Genomic DNA, 20,275 nt, shown 5'->3' on the forward strand with positions numbered 1-20,275 from the left:
TCGGTGGTTGGTGGTGGTGATAATCGGAGGTGGTGGTGGTGGTAATCGGCGGTGGTGGTGGGAGGAGGTGGTGGTTATATATATATAGGTGGCTATTAGGTTGGTTTTAAATTAAATTAGGTTAAGGACAGGTTAGTCATTTCAACGTTTTAGGACACCCCTTATCACTATAGGGAAGGTGGCCTAATAAAATCATGGTCCACTCAAAAAAAAAACCATGATCACTCAAAAATCATTCTTTTTAAGAGAGCCCATGGGCTATGAGCCGCAGCTCAGCCCTAAAATTGTGTTATGATCGTTCTTCATCACTAACTAAAACCTCTCTGATGTTGAAAATGATTCTGAATCAACTTTGAAAGTAAACTCCTCCGGGTTTCTCAAATCAGTAGCTAGCAAGAACTAAACAACCTTAAAGCAAAGCAATACCTGGAGACAGAGAAACAAAAGTAGAAAGATGTTACGAATCGCATCGAATGCCAACAAAATTTCTAGGGTTTTAAGTACTCCAATATTTCTACAGTCAGAGCGATTAATTGTCTCTAATGTTGAAGAAATTCAGCATCCACACAGCTCTTTTCTATCGCAGAATCAAAGAAATTTTTCTGCTAAAGTCTCAAATGTTTTAGGAGTTAGCAATGGAGTAACATCGAATGGGCAAAACCTAGGGTATAATTCATTGAATCACAGAGCTTATTATACTACTGAATCAACCACAGAAGATGTAGCCGCAACAGGTTTTTCCTTTTCTGTTTTATTTCAAGTGTTTATTGAATTTAAAATTTCCATTGCTGAAATAAGTATTTTGTGATTTTGTTGGTTTCAGAGGAAGTGAAGGAGATATATGATAAAATGTATAAATCTATTACTGAAGGAAGAACAATGCCTCCAAATGTTTGGACGTGGTCATTAGTTTATAAATGTTCTAACCCAGAAGACATTAAGCTTCTATTTCAAATGTTGGCAAGCCTTCGGATATTTGTGAGTAAAAAACTCTTTTACTACTTTATGAATTTTACGGTAATACTATTTGAATTCTTAGGTTTCGGAATTTGAATTCTCAGAAATATTGAGTTTCCTGTTTGCAGAGGCTGTCAAACCTTCAAATTAGTTCAAATTTCAATGACCATCTTTGCTTAAAAGTTGTGGAGGCATGTACCCGTGTAGGTGCTATTGATTACGGTATGTCAAGGGGTTCTCTTTATTCATTGCTGCTATTTGTACTTGACCTGTTTTGCAGGAAATAAGTTTTTTCTTAGAAAGTTTTATTTGTCATGAGAATGATCTATTTTGGACGTTGTTAAACTTTTGTTTCAGGAAAGAAAACCTTATGGGAGCATAATGCATATGGATTGACTCCACTTATTGGATCTGCTCACAGACTTCTGGTACTAAATGATGTTCAGCATTTTCTTGAGTTCAATTATTTCTATATCCCAGAGCGGGAGTGCTCAACTTTTGGGTTCCGTGAGATTACAGATGTATGCTAAGAAGCAGAAGGATGTTGCACTCATGGAAGATATCATGAAACTCCTCAAAGAGAATCATTTACCTTTGCAACCTGGTACTGCAGATCTTTTATTCAGGTACTATAAGCTTATTCATATTTCTGTGAGCTCTCTGTCTATATTCAGTATTGCATTGAACTTCATTTGTGGATGGTGGTTTCATATTTGCTTAACAAATTTCAGCACTTGTTATGAAACTGATAACTGGGAGCTTTTGATGAAATACTCGAAAAAGTTTCTGAAATCTGGAACGAAACTCCGTCTGACAACACTTGGCACGTGGATGGAGTTTGCTTCCAAAAGAGGTATTCACATCCCTTTATATTCTCTTCTTTTCCTAAAGAACTTAAGTGTATTGCAATACTTGTTTTGACCAAACCTTTGCTTTGAGTAAATTTGCTGAGATGCCACATCTCATTTGTAAACTGAGATATTTGAAATTTCAGTCCATCAGTATTATGTGGTAGGTAGACTGGTCTGACATTTAATCAGGCATTGGATTGTATGACTTTACTGTTACTCCCTGTGTCACTTCTTTCCTTCATACTTGACACTTGGATTTTTCGCCGATGATAATGGTCACTATATATGTGATCATATGATTATAATTTTTTTGCTCTCGGAATTTGTAGGAGATGTGGAGTATCTATGGAAGATTGAAAAGATGAGATCAGATGTAACCGATAAACACAGTCTTGCATCTGCATTTTCGTGTGCAAAGGTAGCCTCTCTTGTTACTCCCTTGGATCCATGTATTCAGTTCAGGAATCTCATATTCCATATTATCCATGCTCAATTCAGTCCAGGTTGCAAATATGAAGCAATAATTGGTAGTCTCTTAGATTTTTATGATGCATTCTAGTCATGTTATTATACTTATACACCACACATAGCTAGGCAGGTGCATCAGCAGGTCTTATGGGTCTGTGTACAAGTTGGTGGGTATCTGCATACAGTGCCCTAGCTTATATTTTAATTTATTGGGAGGTTAATACAATCAATTGATTACCCTACATAAAGTACTACAGCGCTTATTATTTGTCCAAATTGGCAAAGTTAAGGTAGTTTTGGGAAGATGCATCCTGATTTATTTTTCACAAAGTTTAGTCATATTTTCACATGAATGCAGAATGCTAAATTTCGGATATTTTATTTTCTGTAGGGTTTTCTACTTGAAAGTAAGCCTGAAAGTGCTGCAGCCATTATTCATGTCCTTAATCAGGTGATAATTATATCACAGTGGTAAAAAACTTGAATTGTATGATCTCGGTGTTTTTTTTTTTTGATACAGTCAGAAGGTTAGAAACCCAAAACAAAACAGAAAACAATTAAAGAGAACCAAAAAAACAAGGCCCAACTATCTCAGATACACTTTCCTACTCCTATTAAAAAATCACCTGAAAGTCTTGGTTAAACTGATCAAACCTTGAACATATTAAATTGTTGCTAGGGTGCTTACAAGCACCATTCCAGCAAAGCACAGATTCTCCCCCAAATGTGATATAAATTCCAAGGTGGCTTTAGCTCAATCTTCTTTAATAAGAGAAAAATGGCGATAGAATCAATACTAATATGAATCATATGCTCAATAGCTAAGTTCAGACCCAATTCAACTCCTTGTAGCTCATGAGCAGCAACTGAAATAGGCTGACACCCTCCACAATCTCGATGCTTTCTTGTTGGCTCTAAGAATAGTTATTTTTGATCTGTACCTAACTAGGTCTATTTAGACTGACACAAAGCTGGATATCAGTCGACATAATCGTTCTAGACTGAATATTGTGGGATGTAGCAGAATTACCATTTTTTGCTCGGTTTAATATTGCAAGCAGGTACCTCGTCCAACTGTTGACACAAGATTCATAATTTTCTTAAGCGATTTGTTCTAATTGGGTCCGTGTAGCATAAGATGAAAAAAATGAGATTATTCTCCAAAAGTTGGCACCATCCTATCCTGGATCGTTACATATCATGGTTCTCACTGCGAGCTGACCTGATGAAAGACATCCTCACTCCTTAGGGGTGTTTTGCAAACAGATTTTAAGAGGATGGCATTGAAATCAGAAATAATGCTGTTTGTGAGTGTGAATTAAAAATAAATAAATATGTGTATAACTGTAGCTTTCAATATCTGAAGCTAAATGAAATGATACTGTTATAGTATCTGACTTTTACTCCTTTTCACTGCGTTCTTTCTGCAACAGACTTTACCTGAGAAGAAGAAGAGATCAAAGATCACAGTTGAACTCCAAAATCTGGTTAGCGAATGGCCTGTAGAAGTCATAAAGCATCAAAAAGAAGAAGACAGGAAGGTATTCCTCGATAGCATATAGTACTAGTATTGTTTTGCATTTTGAGCCAATTTTCAGCAAGAAAATACTATTTTTTAGATTTTTTGGATCTGTTTTTTTTTTAAATATTAGTAATCAACTTATAAGGAGATATATCTTAACTTCTCCGAGATGCCTATTGACATTTTCTGCACCTCAAATGAGTAGTTGTTCCTCTCTTTAAGTTAGCACACTAATTTAGCATTAGTTGTATTCTTGTATATGGTTCTCTTTTCCGAGTTCAGCTTTACTATTTGTACTTCTTAGGTTTAACCCACATATCTCGGATGTTTTTGTTCAGGCACTGGCAACTTCGTTGAGAAATGATATCCCTGCGATGATTACCAGCCTATTTAACATGGGCCTGAATGTTACTGTAAATCTGGAGGATCTTAATAAAGAAGCAATTCCCAGCTAATCATTTTAGTCGCAAGATACTGTATGTTGAGAGCCTGCATAGTCGTGTACTTCAATTGCCTTCTTTCTCCTATACGAGCTTTATGTTGCTATTTTCAGACATAAAAGCTCTTCTATTGGAGGATGGAAATTGTAGTGAAAATCGTCAAATAGCTTGGGTCTTGTTGTTTTTCTTCAAATCTAATCTTATTGATCTGTGAACATATTGGACCGGTGAAGAAATTACTGTGTACGTCTACAATTTTGAAAATTCAATCATCAGAATGTAGTTTAGTTTCATCAGATACTGGTTAGTTTTACTACAATTTTATTGTGGAATGGATCTAATTTTGCTGCAGATGTATGTTTATCTGTGACGATGTTCAATTTTATAGACAACCAAACTGTCTATTTTTGTTAATTGAATTTTATGTTACCACTATTTGTTTGTTGATGATATCAAGGATCCAACCGCGAGTCTTGAGTCTCGCCAGCAATACGTTGGATCAGCTGGGCTTGATTAGGAGTGGGATGAATGAACCGTGTTTCCTTCTTAGTTTTAAATCATGTTTTCTTTTTCGGTTCTCATAATTATCGAAAGTTACGACCACCAGGATGTATTCCAAGACCACTGTTCCAAACCATCAAAAAAAAAAGCCATCAAAAAAAGAAAAATATTGAAAGTTTGGAGAATATATTCAGGTGCACTGCAGATGTGAACAGTGGTAAAGTCATTGCTAAGAGTAGTTCCATGGACTCAACAAACTTGAAGTTTGTTCATTTTACTCCCACTATGGACTCAACAAACATGAAAAACGGATGCGCAAATCAATAAATTTGAGGGTTTGTTGCGTGCGGTAGTGGACTAAACGCGCGCTTGATGAAAAGTCGCGCGGTTGAACCAAACACGTTGGCGTGTGATCCAAAACCATCAGTTTTTCTTCTACATGCCAGCGTTTTAAGTGAATCCAGCTACTTTCCAATCTCGTCATCCAATGGCTATTGTTCCTTTCCTTTCCCTATAAATTCACCTCATCTTCAAACTTAAAACTCACACCTTCTTCATCTTTACCTCAAAATTTCACAATTTCATACCATCTCAATACTCACTTTTCCTTCATTTCAAACACAACTACTCATATCAACTCAATCTACCAGAAAAGATCTCTATAAATTCCATTTCTAACAATTATGCCATCCTCATCGCAACGATCACAACGACAAATACAACAACAATCACAACAAGAAACACAACAATCACAACCAAGAAACGTTAGAATTCGTGGTGCCAAGTATACGATGGAAGAAGACGAATCAATTTGTAGGAATTATGTATAATTTACATTAGATCAAATCAATGGTATTTATCAAGAAAAGAATACTTTTTATGGAAGGATTTTACAAAAATTTTGTGAAGAAACCGGTAACATCAATAATCGTGATGTCGAAGGGTTGTCTTATTGTTTTCACACAATTTCAGCATTCGTTAGTGAATACGTAACTTTGATCATGCAAATGTGGCGCAACAAAAAAAGTGGTGAAGGTGAACCGTAGGTAGAACGAAGATGCCGGGAAGAGTGCCAAAGATCCCACAGAACGAGTTTCCGACATGAAACTTGTTTCACCATTCTGAGGGTGCTTAACAAGTTTAATCCATACTTGCTGGAAGGTAATCAAGTGCCTGCAAGATCACCACATGTTCCAATCTCGCAGAACTTTCAAAATGGTGGGACTGCTTCCTCACCTGAAGGAACTGGATCTCCATATACCGGGTTTCCAAGTAGTCAGGAACAACATAACTCCAATCTAGACATTAACACCAACGTCATGAGAAGAAGAAAGGCAGGTCAGAAAGCTGGAAAAGCAGCGAGAGACGCAGCCCAACGAGCATTATTAGAAGGAGGTTCAAACGAGTTCAACTATGCTGAGCACAAGGAATTCGAGATGAAGATAGAAGCAGATAGAGCCAGGGACCGTGACATTGCTATAAAGCAACAACGAAAAATTCGTCTTTCGCGAGAACAATACTACAAAGATTGTAGCCAAACAAGCTACTCTTCTTGAACACTTCAACAATGAATGCACGACAACTTGCTGTATGGACTAATCCAGCAAATGGATATGGCGGAACAACAAATCCCTCAACAAACTGGTTAGTATGAGAATGTGGAAGAAGACGAAGCCAATGTCGATGATGCCTCGAAAGAAGACGAACATGAATACCGTCTTGATTGGATGTAACCAATTTTAATTCTTTTTTAGTAGTTAAGTTTAATTTAAATGGTTTAATTTAAATTACTTTTAATATAATTGTCTTAATTTTAATTTTAAGTTTAGTCTTACTGCATGAAAATAAAAATCATTAAATTGGAAAACAAACAACTTTATTAATTAAAATAAACAACATTAAATTGAAAAATAACATCTATCTGCCTCTGCCTCGCCCACGCGCATCGTCTGTTGCTCCTTTTAAAGCCTAAAGGTGCTTAGTTAGATCTTCTCTTAGTTGTCCATAGATTCCAGGATTTTGGATTCTGTCAGTAGCAAGTCTATATTCTCTTGCCAGACGCCCATGCTGCAGCCCAAGCCCCGGCCTCAAATCTTCATCTGGAAAACAAGTCCAGGTTGGGGCACATCTGGTTTCTTCAATGACCATGTTATGCAGAATGATGCAAGTCAACATAATTTTGTTAATTTCTTGAAAATAAAAAAAGCGTGTCGCCCAGCTATGATGACGAACTTCCTTTTCAGTATACCAAAAGCGCGTTCAACATCCGTTTTGCATTTCATTTGTTGGGTGTTAAAGTACTTCTTATCCTTCAAATTCGTCGGTCCAAAACCTGTCTGACTATAAGCTTGAACCATAGCTGACCATTCTGGATAGATTCTGTCTGCTAGATAATAACCGTGAGTGTAGTCATGACTGTTGATGGTGAAATTACATTGCGGCGCGATCCCATGCTTAAAATCTTCAAACAATGGTGACTTATACAAAACGTTGAGATCGTTATTTGAACCCTGGAGTCCAAAAAAAAAACATGCCAAAACCAACAATCATAAGTAGTTGAAGCTTCCAAAATTACAATTGGTTTTGGATAATGACCCTTATATTGGCCTGCCCATTCAACTGCACACGCATGCCACGTCCAGTGCATGCATCCAAGACTACCGAGCATTCATGGAAAACCCCTCGCAGTGTTTTTTGCAGTTATTCTTTGAACATCTTCCTGAGTAGGCTTTCTTAAAAAGGTTGGACCAAAATGATCGACTATTGTTTCGCAAAACAATTTGAGATACCTAAAGGCGGTTTTTTTGCCCATACAGATGTAGTCATCTGTGGAATCCGCTGGTACGCCGTAACATAGTATACGGAGGGCCGCAATGACCTTTTGTTCGGGACTAAAGCCTCGTACATGTCGTGCATCATACTGATAATTAAATAAAGGTTGTACCTGACAAAGCTCGGCAATAATCCTTTGCGTCAAGTTGCGGTCCATCCGGAATCGTCGCTGAAAATCCTCATCGGAATAGACACAATCATGATTAAAATAATCATGCATCATTTTGTCGTGGTAAAAATGTCGATCTCGCCACATCCATCTTCTAGTCATAACTTCATATGGTTCTAAAGGCTTTGGTATGATCCCGATTTGTAATTGCAACACAAAATTTCTCCTCCTTCTATCTTGAATTGCATCTTCATCCATGTGACGCAAAAACTCCATGCACATTTCTTCCTCTTCTTCATATAATATTTTATCTGTCTCCATTTCTTCCTTAGAAGAACCAAAATCAGAATTCACGATTGAAAATCGAAAGCAATTGAAATTGTGAGATCAAAATCGAAAGAAATGATCGATCGGATGAAAAATTATTGTGAATTCGTGAGATCAAGAGTTGTATCGATGGCAAAATAGTTAACTCCCTGGTTGACTCAGTCAGTTTAGAAACGAGGGAGCCACCTAAACACAAAATACCGATGCAGTGGCCTTTGTGTGATTCAGTGGCCTTTGTGTAAAACAAGGTTATAACTTACGAAGGTCCATATACCCTTATTAACTTCCACAGACAAATTCCCGAAGGAACGAATTTGGGGTTTCTGTTGAAACATAAAAAATTCAGTAGCCGAAAGATCAATCAAGGTAAAATGTATCCTCGTCTATTAACCTTGGTTCGATCTTTCAATTCATCTCAATCTTCTATTACACACCACAAATCCGTATCTCCATTTTTTTCAATAAATTTGTGTGCTGCATCATCAACAAACGTGCAATCTAACAAAACCGTGAAACCTGAATTTCCACAAACCCTAGCTGAATTAAGAGAAAGATTAGCAAATGAATCACCGTCGTTAATGGATTTTACACGTCTTCGTGAAAGTGATGAATATTCTATAGATGTTGGTACTAAGAAAAATCCATTACCTAAACCGAAATGGATGAAAGAATCAATTCCTGGTGGAGCTAAATATGCTAAGATTAAGAAGAAATTAAGAGATTTGAATCTTCATACCGTTTGTGAGGAAGCTAAATGCCCTAATTTAGGTGAATGTTGGTCTGGTGGTGAAAATGGTACTGCTACTGCTACTATTATGATTCTTGGTGATACTTGTACTCGAGGTTGCAGGTTCGTTTTTTTTTTAATTGATTATTTTGTTACTTTTTATGGTCTAACTTTACTGTATTGTTTTAGGGACTTTCTTATTGAATTTAAAGAGTATAGAGGCTTCAATTCAGAAATTTTAGTAGGTTTAGGTATGCTTCATATAGGGAGTTTGTGATAAGTTCAATTAACTAATTTGATTATTATCCGGTGCATTGGAGATACTAGTGCAATGTCAATACCCTCCAACCAAATGAATTTAGTTAATTTCAGCCTAGTTCGCAATCTAACTTGAAATAAGGGCCGAGGAGTTGATATGTACACAGACTGTAGTTTGTGTTAGGTGGAACTTGCATGATGCAAAATAGGATGCCAAAATACTATGAAAATCTGCATCACATATAGAACTGGGTAATTGTTAGACTCCAAACTGCAAAATTCGCTCAAGATCTTACAATGAGCCCCATAAATAGGTATCTTGTGCATTGCACCATGCAATACTTTTGCCGGATGCCAAATGCAGCCTTAATGTTGTTACTGTGGCCTATAGATAAGTAACAAGTGTTGTCTTTGCTGTCTTGGTTATGCTAAAGCAGTAATCTGGGCTTAGGTTGTGTACTTAAAATTTCTCATCTTTCAGATTTTGCAATGTGAAGACATCACGTACTCCACCTCCTCCTGACCCAAATGAACCCTCAAATGTAGCTGAGGCTATTGCGTCATGGGGTGTGGATTATATAGTGATTACAAGTGTTGATCGAGATGATTTACCTGATCAAGGAAGTAACCATTTTACTGAGACAGTGCAGAAGTTAAAGATCCTAAAGCCAGAGATACTGATAGAAGCACTTGGTATGAATTATTCTCATTCTTAATCAAGTTATATCTGTCAGACTTTTTATGGTTTGCGCAACAAATCATGTTTAGACTAAGCTAATGCATGTCTAGTATAAGCTAATCTCTGTTTTGTTGAAAGCATGTTTATGGTTTAATCATGCACTTAAGTCTTGTTTAAGGTTAATGCTAGATAAGGTTGAAACTAGCATGACATGACTCTTGTTCTATGAGCTGTCCAATGTAGCCATGAGGTGTCCTCCAACTCATGATGGAAAGGTTGGAGTGACATGTGGCAAGCATGACTAGGACTCACTTGGACTCACTCAAGCATGAAAGGTTGGACTCACTTCTATTTTCATCCATCATCAAGAAATGTGAGGAAATAGAAGTTGATAATATAAGTCATGAAAGTTTAAGTGTCTTGTGTGTTCTATTTCTTTGTACTACAATCTGTTTTAGCGTGAGCTATATGTAGGGTTCTTGCTGCATATGGTACTGTTTTTGTGTGTTGTTGAGTATGCTAATACTAGTGTTAAGTTCTGATTACGGCATAAGGTTGGTTAGTATCATGTTTAGGTTCAAGTGATGATCATTAAGGAGCTGAAATTCCAACAATATCTATTGTTTATACTGAACTAATGAAACACCAGTGTCTTAAAGAGTTTTTTTTTCTTCTCTTCTTTTTCTGTCTAAAACCGAAAGACTGATCTACTGCAAAAAAGAGGTTGGCTCCCATAGAAACAACAACAACCAAAATACCAGGGATAGCTAAACTAATACGTCAAATATAAAATATGGATATGCTAGGGTTTTCAATATGGGAATTGGGGATTTCAGTTTGATATATGGATATAGGATTGTCTGTAGAGAGGTTTAAATATAGTTTATGGACATTCAGAAAACATAGATCCAGAAAAATTAATGTGGCATTAGACATTTTATGTTTGCATTTCGACCTGATAGTCCTATTCTTACGTTCAACCAGAATTGGCATCACTATTTGTCCTAGTGTCCAAGTTGATAGAGCGTACACATAAAAAATGTGTTGGATTCTTGTTGCCTTTTGGTTAGTATTATTTCCAAATAGGACAGACTAGAGTTTTTCATAAGTTTCTGACCTTGAAAATAGTTATAGATACGTAATGGCACGATAATAGTATTGCTAACAGTATTTTTAAAGCTGCATTAGTGTGCTAAAATTTGGCGACCAAGAAACTCTTGACAGGTGAACTAATTTTCACGGTGATACTTGTTTCGTAGCCATTATAATCGTGTAATGTATATAACTTTTTGTATGATGTTACGTTGGCTTCGTTTATTAGTGGTCTTTCCTTCTCAGCGAAACTGACTAACTGTTGTCGTACTTGTGTAGTTCCTGATTTTCGAGGAGATTTAAGTTGTGTAGAGAAGGTCGCAAAATCCGGATTAGATGTCTTTGCTCACAATATCGAGACAGTTGAAGAGCTTCAGAGTGCAGTTCGGGATCACCGTGCTAATTTCAAACAGTCAATTGAAGTACTAAAGATGGCCAAAGAATATGCTCCTGCTGGTACCCTTACAAAAACATCTGTTATGCTGGGTTGTGGCGAGACGCCTGATCAAGTGGTTAAAACAATGGAGAAGGTGAGGGCTGCAGGGGTTGACGTCATGACATTTGGTCAATATATGAGACCATCTAAGCGACACATGCCAGTTTCCGAATACATTACTCCTGAAGCATTTGAGAAGTATCGAGTTCTTGGCATTGACATGGTATGCTGATTCTATCTTGGCACTATTTTTTGGAATTTCTTCATAACTTGAAATACTTTACTCCTTAAGTTTCCATATCAAGTAGAACAGTTAATTATTTTATTCCACTTTGATCAAACCAATTTTTTGAGAAAGCAGTTCTTGTCTCATCTTTTATCACCACTTCGCGTACCAGAATAAGAGTACCTTAGGTCTTTAGAAGCTTGCAATTCATAGCTGACGAGTACATTGGAGCAGCTGGAACCGAATCAACTTTATCTTTGTTTTAGAACCCATTTGGCAGTGTTCCCTTATGGCTCATTCTTGAAATCATCATGTCAATTATGTTGCTTAGAGTGCTTTTATAATGTGAACAGGGTTTTCGATATGTGGCATCTGGTCCCATGGTCAGATCTTCATACAAGGCAGGCGAGTATTACATCAGATCCATGATAGACACAGATCGAGCCAAACCTTCTTCTGCACTTCCTGTTTCATAAGGAAACCCCAGGTTTATGTTGCCTATTAGGTAAGCACTTCAACAACTAATTTCTTGCTCTTTTTCCTGATTGTACATTCAATTCAATGTAACCTTTTCAACATCTCGTCTCATTTATTGAGAAATGCCAATGAAGTTTGTTATTTTCATACACTTTTGATCAATTGTATCTCTCAGCTTCTCTGTGCAGAAAACAACCACATTGCTATTTATGCAAAATTGTCTTAAAGCTGGTAATTAATAGTCAAGTTCGTCACAGAAATGAAAGAAAGTAAACTCTGCTTCTTTCTTCTTTACATTTCATCTTCTTAATGGCCTTCTCAGTTACCCACGTGAGTCTTCCGATTTTGTTTGTTCAAGTCTTCCTTTCCCACACAAGATCTTTCATGACGAAGGATTCCATAGTGTTGACAGGTTCTAATATGGACCCCTCACAATACAATGTTCATCAGTAACAGTACCCAAATCTCCAGAAATGTACCTTAAAATCCAAGTTTGCATGTTAAAAGCAAAATTTCTGGGAAACTCATTAAATTTTACCATCCAAACATCGGTAGGACATTTAATTGGGTAAAAAGGTTTGGTACACTTTTAACTCTTTTCACACTATTGTCAAATTTTTCATGTACGACATTATTATGGTTTAGAACCAGACATTATGTAACACCATCTTTAGAACTTTAGAGGATAAAACCAAATCCATAGGTCGTAAGTCTCATATTTTAGGTCATGTACATTGTAGGTAGATAGTTGTAGTGTTCATTAGAGTTGATCCGAATAGGATGGAATCCATGGATTATGAAAATGGAAAGAAAAGTAGGACCCACATTTAATTTTTGATGGAGTTAGATCTTGACTAATGATTGGAAATGTTTTCATCTTTGTTTTTTTCTGGTAATCCATCAACTTTGATTCTTGACTAACCAAGCTTATCAGTACACTTCGTATTCGGAATGTTATTAGGTATTGTTTGTTAATTATGGGTTTGTTTATGTGTTGTTGGTTTCTTGTGTGGTAGATCCTCTTCCCCAACAGATAATGTGACCCTATCACATGGATTGCCAGGTTATACGTAAGAATTCATCACGTTAAGAACATCATAAAAATATACAGTTCATTATCTAATTAATCTATAGATAATGATCTAAGTTATTGGTCCTACATGTGGAACCATTTTGTGCAAGTCCAAAAATAATTTTCTCTCTATCACTAATATACTACATAGGATACTCTCCCAGTCTGCCATAGTGATGTAGATTTACAGAACATCTAAAAGATTAATGTAAAAAATCAGACACCCAACCACCTAGCCAAAACAAAATAGAAAGACATCCCCAGGTGATGGGGTTTACTCTATTCTGAATCATTTACTCTGATCCATTGCATCAGTAGCTGTTACCTTTGGAATTATCTATTTGTGGAGGCGCATTTTCCTTCTCTGTTGGGAGAACTTAAATACGGAGATAAACCGGAGATTCACATGACTCTAGTGTAATGGATGGATATACGAGAAGTAACTTGTAAATAGAAAACATAAATAATGGTTAGTAGCACAAGTGACCAAGTGAGGTGGTCATTTTATGACCCCGAAGTTTTGCAGAATGAAAAGTTATTACTTCTAACCACCTTAACCTAAAGAGTGTGTTTGTTGCAACTACTGAATGATAAAAGAGTTTTAAGCCCTTGATTGGGGAAATTTATGTAATCATATGACCAAAAGTATGTCAAAATGTTCATCAATCGCCACATTCATTCATGATATTTGACTCTTGCAGTCTTACTTACCAACCAACACGTCAAAACCATTAGATTAAAATCTCTCTAGTAAGAGTCGCTAGACATTGCTTGTTAAAGCTAAAGTAGGAAAACAGATAAAGAGTGGATGGCTGATCCCCTGGTAAGTGGTATCTTCTTGCTTGTATCTCTTTATGAAGCAATTACGTAGCGCTGCAGTGTAATCTCTAGCCATTTGTATCCGTGAATGCAGCGGTGGAATGAATATGTGAATTGTGAAACAAGCCCAAATCCTGGTCAAACAAAACACAAGTCTAAGACAGTAACCTTATCATGAATCACAGTCCAAATGAGTTATTGCTTTCTGCAAGCCGAACATTGCACTGGAAGCAGCATGATGCATTTCTCTGTATTTGTAATCCTATATCAGTCCTCCTACCAACAAAATTATGGTACAACGTTCTCTAACCAATAGAAGTACGTGAAAAGATCACCCCCACAAAGGTGATTTTGTCAAAAATACATCAAAAGACTTGCTTAAGAGTTCCATTAGCGAATGGATCCGTGCTTGTAATTTTTTTAATTCTTTTTTACATAACTGCATGTTCTCATTCAAGAGTCACACACACGGACCCCCCACCCATCCATCTGCTGAACGACAGCAATAACTAAATTGTTTAAAAACAAGGACAAGGACTCGGTCAAGCCAGCACCTCTACAGGATGCGCAAGTCTCCTGCAACGAGGAAAATGAAGGCACTTCAGCAGCAGTAGGGTTTCTTTTGTGGGCATGATGACACACCTAGATTCAGTCGTAGCTCCGTTTCCATTGGGATCACTTGGCTAAGCCCTTTACCTTCCGACCAGGGAAGTTTCTTAACTTCCCCTCTTTTGACTAAACTTTTACCTTGAAAGAATTCCCTCAAGTGGCCAAGTCCTGGGTGGCTAGGTCTAGGTGTGTTTTGACTACGGAAACCAGACAATGGCAATTCCGTAATACAAGTGGAACCAAATAATCCCTCTGTCTTAACTTACTCACTGAACTGTAAACACTGAAATACCGGATCTTCATCCCCCCACTCACTCTAATAAATACTGTGATTGACCAAAAAAACAAGAAACCCTTCAATCATCTCAGTCCTTTCGTTTACTCTTCCCTCTCTCTTGAAACAGAGTCTCATCTCATCACTCAGTCACAGAAGAAATCAGCAGGTTAAAATCTTCACTCAACCCTCCCTACCGAATCAATGATGATTACACCTCTTCAAACCCTCCCCTTCATCCCTGCTATTTAATCCCTCTTCCTCCATTCTCAAATCCATAAAACCCCCAATTTTCTATTACAAAAAATCCAACCAAGTAACGAATATCTCAAAATGGGTTGCTGTTTTAGCAGAAATCATGAAGCTTCTGAGCAGAACCCACCTCCTAAACTTGTTCCAGAATCAGGCATTTCTCTTCTTTCACCACCTCAACTTGAAGAAGAAACAGTAAAAGAAGTCCTTTCTGAAACTCCATCTCAAAAAAGACCTTTTACTAAACTAGAAGAACAGAAACTAAACCCAACCATTTTACCTTCATTTCCTAAAAGTGAGGTCTCAGAAGAAGAAGAAGAAGAAGAAGAAGAGAAGAAGATTGAAAACAAACAAGTCCCTTATTATATGACAACACCAACAACAACTCAAGAAGTATCAGTGTCCGAAGTTTCAGAGATCTGTAGTTTGAGTGAAAGTTATTCAACAACTACACTTACTAAAGAAGATATTGAAGAAGGCGAAGTCCGCCAACAACAAAGAATTGAAAGATCTCCATCAAAAATCCCACAGAGGAGAAGATCATCAAGCAATAAAAACTCAATTAATGATTATCAGTACGGGATTTCTGGAATTGATTATCATCATAATAACAGAGAAAGAAGATCTCCTGTAAGAAGATCATCCGAACACCCATCACCAAATCGAAGAAATGACAACAACAACAATGGTTTCAAATTCGGGTCAAATAATACAGACATGGGTCAGACAGGAAGAAGGCAACGGATCTATACAGCAAATAATAATAGTAATAACAACAGAAGTTGGAGAGATCCAGGGGAGAGTTCAGGTAGAAGGTCTAGGTCTCCATCAGTAACGCGTAATAACAATAATGAAGCAATGGGGCAGAACAAGTCGGGTATGGGTCGAAGTCCATCGGCAAGAAAAGCTGGAAGATCTCCTGCTCGTATTCCACCAATGGCGTCAGAGAACAGTTCGAAATCAGAGACAAGTAAAGAAGATGTTGAAGGAAATGGTAATGAATCTCTTGAAAACCCTCTTGTTTCATTAGAATGCTTCATTTTCCTGTAATCGCCGGGGAAAATGGTGGCGTTTTTTTTTTTTAGTTAGAATCTTCAATAGAGGTTGAGGACGTTGACCGGCTTCTCTTTACCGGTAAAGCATGAAATATAGCCGTTGTTTTTGTTTTTTACTAGCTTTTTGTCCTTTTTTTTTGTTTTTTTGGTTTGTAAATAATCCAACGGGCTGAAGAACCAAAACAAAATAGTAGGCAGACTACGGAAGGTTTCTGTTACTTTTCATGGTTGTAACAGCAAAAATGTGTGTTTTTAGAGGAATGATAAACAAAGAAGAAAAGAAAATGATGGGTTGTGAAGATGACAACATAATTATCTTTTTCTCGTGATCAGTCTCAGATAAGTTTAATGTATTTTCTTTTTCACGAATTCATAGTAAAAGACCTAATCAGTTGACAGTTTTACTAGTAATTTTTAGTTTGGTTTTTTATGGTCGTATATTCACAATTGTGGATCAATGGTACTTGCTATAATTGTATAATTCTGCGTTTTTAGTTTTTACATTATCTTTGTCTCTGTCCTCCTCGTCTATGAATCAAGCACTAATTACTGTTTCATATTATTTTTCCATCGACTGTTGGTCGGTTTTGCCCTCACTTTATGCTTATCCATTATCCAATGCCCCCATGTTACTACTAATAAGTGTATGTCTGTGAGTCGTGACCCCTCTCTGGACAAGCATCAAGTAATGTGTCAAACCTCAAGAATGTTTTTGCGATTCATGTTTTTGGATAATTGCTGAACGACTTGGTAGCTGGATGAATCCTCTCACATGGTCTAGAGAAAAGCTGATCTTTATATCGTCTCAAGAAAATCGGCAGAGTTGAGTTTCTTCATTGCAACTGAGATGCAAATGTCCTAACAATTAGGAATTGAGACTTTATACGCCTCTTTGTTTTCAAAAGCAGTGAATCTATCTTGCTCCTTTTGATTGTTAAAAATCCAAGTCATATAACTTCTTTTCACAAGCATTGGATCCAGCTTCTGCGATTTTAATGTAGAACTCAACAGAAAAATGAAAATAAATCAGGTGTATTTTAAGTGATAAATAAGTATAGGCTTTTTGCCTCTGTTTCAAAAATATAGGTTTGTTTTAGTATAATTTGTATATGAGACAAGCCTCCGTTTGTAGAAAGAGTGTTTCGCTCTAAGAGCAGTTCCTATGGTAATGTTCAAATTCAAAATTTTGTTGAGCCACGTGGATGGGCAAACGGGTTTCTCCACTATGATAAAGCAGTAAAATAAACAGATTTGGTTTTCTAGGCCCCACTAGTATTTCTTTTTAATATAAAATGTTTTGTAGGATAAAGATGAAAAATAAAATATACTCCCTCCTTCCCAGAAGTGAGTTTCTCTTAGAATAAGAAACTTTTTTGATTTCCTACATTTCCATCCTCTTTTCTGTTTTATCCTTTGTACAATTTACAACACTAGAAACATTAACTTAATTGTGGTGATAACTACCTATAATAAATAAGGGCAATATATGAAAAAACCCATCTTGAAATTGAAAGTCTGCCTATCTAATGTGACTACAAATTTTTACAACTCCGCCTTTATAATAGGGAAGGAGAAAGTAAAATTTAAGTGAGATAAAATAGTATGATGTGAGATAAAATAGGATAAAGTGAGATAAAATAAGATTAAAAAGTAGTAAAATAATCAGAGATTGTGCTTGGCATTAAATCAAGAGGTGCGGGCGCCAATGAGAAAATCGCTGGCGTTTTTGGCATGAACGCGCGTTGGTTCTTGCAACCCCAGCGTTCGTAGCAAGATCGCCGTCGTTACCACAGACTCGCGCTGGTTGTTCTGACTCGATGTTCAAAATATCAGATTTATTGATTTGAACATCCATTTTTCATGTTTGTTCATTGTATAGTGGGAACAAAATGAACAAACTCCAAATTTGTTCATTCCATAGGAATTGACCTAAGTCTAACACTTGTGCAGAGTGATAAAGTCACTGGACGATGTGAATATTTATCGGTACAAGCCAGTAAAAAGTGAAGCAACAAACTTACAGTACCAAAAGATTGAGGCAGATGAAAGATTGAAGTCAATTTTATGGCGGGAAATGAGGAAGTAATTGATTTTCACTCATTCATGAAAAACTCTGAAACTTTTGAACGTACTGAAAAAGAAGCCTCCTTGTTTCACCGTTCCACACAATTTCACAGTCCACGCCCTCCATGCCTGCCTCCCATACATGGTTCTTTATTGTCGGCTCTAAAGGACGAAAAATCTGGTGAATCCACTGATTACCCTTTTTCTTCCTTTTCACTTTAAAGTTGAAGTTTTTTTTTTCTCTGCGTTTTTGTTTTAATTGCCTGGTAACTTTTCTCTACCACAAAGTACTGTTCAACTCAATTGATGAGAGAGATATCCCTTCATTATGGTGTGAGAGACCCTTGTCTGGTGAACAGCATTACTTAACAGTTAAGCCTACTTTTGATGTCCATAATCCTTACTTAAATCTTTCTTTTCAGCTCAAAACCCAAATGGGACAAGGTCATTGTTGTAGTTTAGTTCATAGAAGAATTTTCTAAGTGTGATCACACTGTTGTGTTGTATTTGAGGTGGAAAGTGCTAGTGAGGATCCACTATGCAGTGTGTAACTGTAGAATGTGGTCCTGTACAAAAGAAGAACAACATCTTTGAACTTTGAGAGACTTGTCTTATATTTTCTAATCTTTATTTTGTTTGTTCTTTTGGTTCAGTTGAGAGATCTTCCAAAAAAAAAAAATTACAACTGAAAGCGATTTTAGATCTTGCAGAAGAGAAAATCAAAATCAATTTGCAAAGTTGAGAGAAAAAGAGAGACAGAGTGGAGTGCCGATAGTGATGGGCTTAGGTACTTGTTGGGAGGTTTAAAATTCAAATAATAAATTACGTTGTCATATTCAAATCCCCCAGGTTGATCCGTGTTTAAAACCTCGCTTTACAGAAAAGTTGTTTTCTTCTTATTCTGCTTTTCAAAAATTTTATAGACCAAAATTAGTCTGCGCTTCGGTTTTTTGAACTGTGCATAATGCTTCGGTCTGTCCAGCATCGGGGTTTTTAGCCATATTGACAAACTACGTCTCACAAGGTTCTGATGGTGGAAGACACATGAGCCTTGTTGTAGTGGTTGTTCAATTTCCATCATCCCTTCAAAATGCAACCCATTTTTTTGGAAACTAGACAGCCCCTCCCCGAAAATACAAGCGAGATGCTTCAGGCGGATTCCAATCGTCTACTGACGATACTTGTTCAGTTTTTTCTAGTGTCCTCTCGATAAAAATTTGCAGAGACTTCTCCGATTGCTTATTCGTCAGTGAAATGAATATCCTTACTGTCATTCCAGCTACTGTCGTCACAACTGACAAGAACTTTTCAGGACGACCTCGGGAGGATCTTTTCACCTTCTAAGCTTCTTTACTTCATGAATAATTGCGCAACGGCCCAGGCCCCAATACTGGTTAAAAGCGGCTTGACGCTAATAAGGGAACTAGGTGTGTGCAACGGACGGACGGTTGCGGATTAGGGGTCACCCGCAACCAAACCGTCAAAGTTGCGGATTTGGAAAATTGAACCGTGACCGGCCCAATTATCCGCGGATTTGACCTTTGCGGATCAGCGGATTGTACGGACCGGTTACGGATTAACCGCGAATTATGGGTAAAAAAAAAAACACTGCCAAAATGTCAAGTGCCAACACCTCACTGTCCACTGCTTGAGTCACTAATCATGGCTATCACCGATGCAACAACAGCTTCTTGGTCTACAGATCTATTCGAGGTCCAGAAGGAATAGCCCATGTTAAGGCTATACACGTTATAGGTCCACCGTGACTATTTGAGCCCTCCAAAGTCCAAATAGCTACATTCAAACAATGCTGGGCTTAGTGACCCAAATGCGGTGCGGTTGAATCCGCGGTTTTCAATATTCAACCGCACCCAAACCGCTAAAACGTGCGAATTTGAGAATCCCATCCGTGTCCGGCCCATACGTCTTGCGGTTTGGTTGAAATCCGCAATTTTGCGGACGGATACGGGTCAAATCCGCGGTTCGGGTTTTTATGCTCACCCCTAAAGGGAACCCATGGGTAAACTCCTGGGCCTCAATCTCAGATTTCAAATTGCACTGGATGAATAATACATTTTGAACTATAATTTTGGGCATACCAAAATCTTCCAAGGCATACTGAATGAAGACAAAAAAAGGTTGTGAAATAGCAAAATCAGATAAGCCCTTAACCCAATTTTTTTAATGACAAATCTGCCCTTTACGTGTTAGTGTTAATAATCTTGATT

General features: G+C 37.2%; 3 protein-coding genes across 4 annotated transcripts; all 3 read left to right on the forward strand.

Annotated features, from left to right (window-relative positions):
* The first annotated feature begins 261 nt into the window (after positions 1-261).
* On the forward strand, positions 262-4,673 carry LOC113287637. The gene is made up of 10 exons (XM_026536435.1): positions 262-734; positions 824-978; positions 1,086-1,179; positions 1,315-1,385; positions 1,477-1,583; positions 1,689-1,810; positions 2,138-2,226; positions 2,668-2,727; positions 3,710-3,817; positions 4,137-4,673. The coding sequence occupies exons 1-10, from the start codon at positions 455-457 to the stop codon at positions 4,251-4,253; spliced, it is 1,203 nt and encodes a 400-aa protein (XP_026392220.1). The 5' UTR covers positions 262-454; the 3' UTR covers positions 4,254-4,673.
* Positions 4,674-8,272: 3,599 nt separating this feature from the next.
* LOC113287638 (lipoyl synthase, mitochondrial-like) lies at positions 8,273-12,234 on the forward strand. 2 transcript variants are annotated; one of them, XM_026536437.1, is made up of 5 exons: positions 8,273-8,857; positions 9,474-9,685; positions 11,043-11,422; positions 11,779-11,930; positions 12,078-12,234. In XM_026536437.1, the coding sequence occupies exons 1-4, from the start codon at positions 8,379-8,381 to the stop codon at positions 11,899-11,901; spliced, it is 1,194 nt and encodes a 397-aa protein (XP_026392222.1). In that variant the 5' UTR covers positions 8,273-8,378; the 3' UTR covers positions 11,902-11,930; positions 12,078-12,234. The 2 variants fall into 2 exon arrangements, with proteins under 2 accessions (XP_026392222.1, XP_026392221.1); XM_026536436.1 differs by having other exon boundaries at positions 11,779-12,137.
* A 2,775-nt stretch (positions 12,235-15,009) lies between these two features.
* LOC113290822 (probable cyclin-dependent serine/threonine-protein kinase DDB_G0292550) lies at positions 15,010-15,978 on the forward strand. Its single transcript, XM_026540415.1, has one exon. The coding sequence runs from the start codon at positions 15,010-15,012 to the stop codon at positions 15,976-15,978; it is 969 nt and encodes a 322-aa protein (XP_026396200.1).
* The last annotated feature ends 4,297 nt before the right edge of the window (positions 15,979-20,275 follow it).

This window comes from Papaver somniferum, chromosome 6, assembly GCF_003573695.1.
Source record: "Papaver somniferum cultivar HN1 chromosome 6, ASM357369v1, whole genome shotgun sequence".
In the NCBI taxonomy this organism is placed as follows: domain Eukaryota; kingdom Viridiplantae; phylum Streptophyta; class Magnoliopsida; order Ranunculales; family Papaveraceae; genus Papaver; species Papaver somniferum.